At 43.3% G+C, this 3,541-nt stretch overlaps 1 protein-coding gene across 1 annotated transcript; it reads right to left on the bottom strand.

The window, feature by feature from the left end:
* Positions 1–677: 677 nt before the first annotated feature.
* Positions 678–2,380, bottom strand: LOC116254787 (WRKY transcription factor 71-like). The gene is made up of 3 exons (XM_031630361.2): positions 1,892–2,380; positions 1,352–1,495; positions 678–1,138 (listed from the first exon to the last, which is right to left on the bottom strand). The coding sequence occupies exons 1-3, from the start codon at positions 2,263–2,265 to the stop codon at positions 778–780; spliced, it is 879 nt and encodes a 292-aa protein (XP_031486221.1). The 5' UTR covers positions 2,266–2,380; the 3' UTR covers positions 678–777.
* Between the last annotated feature and the right edge of the window lie 1,161 nt (positions 2,381–3,541).

Genomic DNA, 3,541 nt, shown 5'->3' with positions numbered 1-3,541 from the left:
TCTTCATTAGTATTCAATGTCTATCTTTTTCTTCACCGACAGCAGGCTTGATTGCTTGTTTGAAAAAGCATTTGAACATCCGCCATTGTTTTCTGAAACGAGGAGACCTTATTGGTCCCACTTCGTTCTGTGGGGAGTGCCCCTTAGGAATCCTTTTTATGCGTAAGTTTCTCATATTCCATGCCAGAGACATTGTTCCCATGCAAGGCGAAGAAGAATCTAAAATTTAGAACGCTACCAAATTAGCAGGGTGCACTCCTTCATCCGTAATTAGTTCAGCAGTGAACCTCCTTCTTCTTCTTCTTCTTCTTCTTCTTCTTCTTCTTCTTCTTCTTCTCTCTCTCTCTCTCTCTCTCTCTCTCTCTCTCTCTCTCTCTCTCTCTCTCTTCCTCTCTCTCCCTCGATCGATCGATCGATCGAATTTACAAGAACTTTTCGTAAAGTTGATACCGACACTTGAAGGCATGATGTGTAACAGCATGAAGAATCCTACTCACGGGACCACCATCAAAACCAACTGGTTTGATCATGAATGCCATGCACTCCCCCCTTTCCCCCTCCTCAACAATACGGCCAGAATCTAAATCCATTTTTTCTGGAAAAATTTTCAATTGATATTCAAACTTAGTAATCAATGAAACTCTTTCTTCAGAAATTAAAAGAAAGGCAAGGGAAAAACAGCATTTCGATTTGAACAGATAAGGTTATAATTAATGATATGGAGGCATACAGATTACGAAATAATCTCGAATATGCACAGCAAGATAGAAAAGGTGACTATTGGAGATGCAGGGATGGAGGAACCATGTCTTGGAGCAGACCATGGTCATGCAGTTGGGTACTGCTGTGGCTAAAAGCATGAGAGTTGGCGTTTCTCATGAACAGAGGGCTGAAGTCATAAGGGGAAACACTTCTCTCCAGGAGTTGTTGCACCCTTCCTCCCAAGGAGAAGTCATGATTTGCTGGTGCAAGAAGCGGAGGCGTTAATGGCGCTCCAGATCCGTTTCTTCTCAGCACAGTTGGGATCTGGTGAGTGTGCTGCCCCTCGTATGTGGTGATGACAATGGATGGATCCTTAAACGACCTCTCGACTCGCTTCTTCACAGGACACTTCTGGCTGGTGCACCTGTAATAGCTCCTGAGACAAAAACACGAACATGGTCATTCCAATAACGCCATTTTCTTTCTGAAATTTCACTTTTCCTTTACAGAAAAGGATGGAAATTTCTCATAGATGGATATAATAACTAAATAAATGATGAGTAAACTAAGGGAGACTAGATTCTGCTCAGAAATAAACAAGGCATGCAGTGGAAGGAAGAACATCTTGTTGATTTGATTGTGAACAGACCTTGGATATGGACTGTGTTTCACAGCCTTCTGGCCATACTTTCTCCATCTGTATCCGTCCTCCAAGTGATCCACCTCGCTCTTGGTCATGAAAGCAAAGCGTGGCCCCTTTTCCTTTTTCTCTCCTTTCCTTTTTGGCTTCTTCCTGGGGAAAAAATAACCCTGATTCTGAGACAGGCCATTCACAGGGTGAAAAGCTACAGTATGCGTGGGTGCATATTCATAGCAAATCAAGAAATTTTTCCAAATCTTGCCAGTAGAGTTAGGTAGAAACAACAGGCTGAAAGATTTTCTAACTTCCGGGCATGATCGGTTTGCTTTTAAAGGTAGGTACTTTCATCCTAGATTATGCAAACATGATTCCAGATCAAGTGGTGCAACATGCGTTATCCTGGTTTATCCCGTTTGCAGGGAAACCGAAACGTATTCCTGGTGCATGTCTGATCGCCAGAATAAACCTTTCAAACAGAAACAGCCACAGAAAGAACTGAAGTGCACCATGAAAGAAACTATATATGGTCAAAAGGATTGATGAGCGTACACTGTCTTCTTTGTTTCTCCCTCCTTCTTCGTTGCACCTTGGTCCTGCTTGGCTGTTTCCTCTCCGGCTGCCTCCACGGATGAGGATGAATCCATGGAGTTTGGTGTAGATGGAGCCACGACAGCAGATTTATTCACGGTGGTCTTCCCGTCGCCGGAACTGTTATTGAATGGCTCCGTCCATGAGTACGGCAGGTCGAGAACGTCGGTGTTCAGGATAGACCCGTCGTCGGTGGGGAGCTGATCGGTCTGCAGGAGGCAGTCGGTGAAGCTCAAGAACGGGGGAGGGGCTTCGAAACTGGCCGCTAGGTCATGGATCTCCAGGGACTCACCGGCAAAGAAATCCTCAAAACCGTCGGAAAACGGAAAACCCATGTCCGAAATTTCTCACAAATCCTCCCTCACCGCTCTTTCAGAGTTAGTGTTCACCTCCTTCTTTTTTCCACCATGAAAGTTGCAGGGAGAAAGTTTCTTGGGGAGGGTGGGGGGAGAGGGGAGGGCGGTGTGGGGGAGGCCCCGGTCGTCAAGCGCCTTAGTATGTACGCCGGACATGGTCCAGGTGGGGCCCACTTGCTTTTTGGGTCAGCGGGGACCACCTGCTCCTGCTGACGGTGCACTTGCAAAGGGCTCTGCCCAGTCGGTCAAAGTTCAAAGCGAGCGTTTCATTGCTCGTCCTCGACTGGAGCACGTGTCACGTGGCCGGGCCACCGGCGCCGGACCAGAACGCCGAGAGGTCGGTCGCAGCCAGACACGTCGGGAGCGGGACGTGACACAAGATCACGTCATCATCATACTCCCCTCTATTTTATAATCCGGTCACTCATCCACCCTCCGGTCTTTTCAAATGAAATTTACTTGTCACGTTTTATTCTATGGCAAACATGTACTAGATGAGTTATTTCTTTATAAACAAATAAATAACAATATATATGATAGAATGACCTTTTCGGAGGTGGAAACTAAAAAAACATACACAAATCGCTGAGTTAATCGAATTTAACATGTCCCTTTTACCAAATGAGCATTAAAGATTACATCTACATTTTAATGTCATTATATGCTTAATCGGACAAAAAAGTACACTTTTTTGTGTGGATATAAAGTTAAGACTTAATTGAAAATTATGTGGACCAATATCTTCCTCATATACGCAGTTCTGTACGGCCAATCATGTAATTTCTTTTTATAAAGGTAAATATATAAATGAAAAGTTCGTGAAGATGCACATGAAAACACAACTAGACGCAGAAGTCATATTCTTTAGAAAAATAGGATGAAATTTATAAGGCCAACCTTCAAATTTGACCTTATTTATGCTATGGACAACTAACGAGTCCTATAAAGTTCGTTTTTTTTGTATGAGCAGCACATTCATACGGTTGATTTTATGCAAAAGAAGGCAAATAACGTGAATATTAGTTATATTGGCCAAACCAACATGAAATGAATATAGGTCATTACAGACCTCCTATGTGTGTGTGTGCGTGCGAGAGAGAGAGAATGTGAGTATTAAATCAATCGCGTACGTTAGGCATGCCTTTTATTTTAAAGGTAATTTAGGAAAAGCATTCTACAAATATAATGTGCATGTCTAAATGTTATATAAATCATGCATGCAACAATTGAAACAGGTTTCTCATGCATGTCAGAT

This window comes from Nymphaea colorata, chromosome 5 (assembly GCF_008831285.2).
Source record: "Nymphaea colorata isolate Beijing-Zhang1983 chromosome 5, ASM883128v2, whole genome shotgun sequence".
Taxonomy (NCBI): domain Eukaryota; kingdom Viridiplantae; phylum Streptophyta; class Magnoliopsida; order Nymphaeales; family Nymphaeaceae; genus Nymphaea; species Nymphaea colorata.
This window is presented reverse-complemented; position numbering and strand designations above follow the sequence as displayed.

What these genes read in the sequence shown, in the direction of transcription:
- LOC116254787 (XM_031630361.2), bottom strand. Translation starts at nt 2,265, where the DNA reads ATGGGTTTTCCGTTTTCCGACGGTTTTGAGGATTTCTTTGCCGGTGAG. An exon ending in GGAGAAACAAAGAAGACAGT is followed by an intron (nt 1,496 to 1,891) that starts GTACGCTCATCA and finishes TTTTTTCCCCAG; the next exon opens with GAAGAAGCCAAAAAGGAAAG. An exon ending in AAACACAGTCCATATCCAAG is followed by an intron (nt 1,139 to 1,351) that starts GTCTGTTCACAA and finishes TTTTTGTCTCAG; the next exon opens with GAGCTATTACAGGTGCACCA.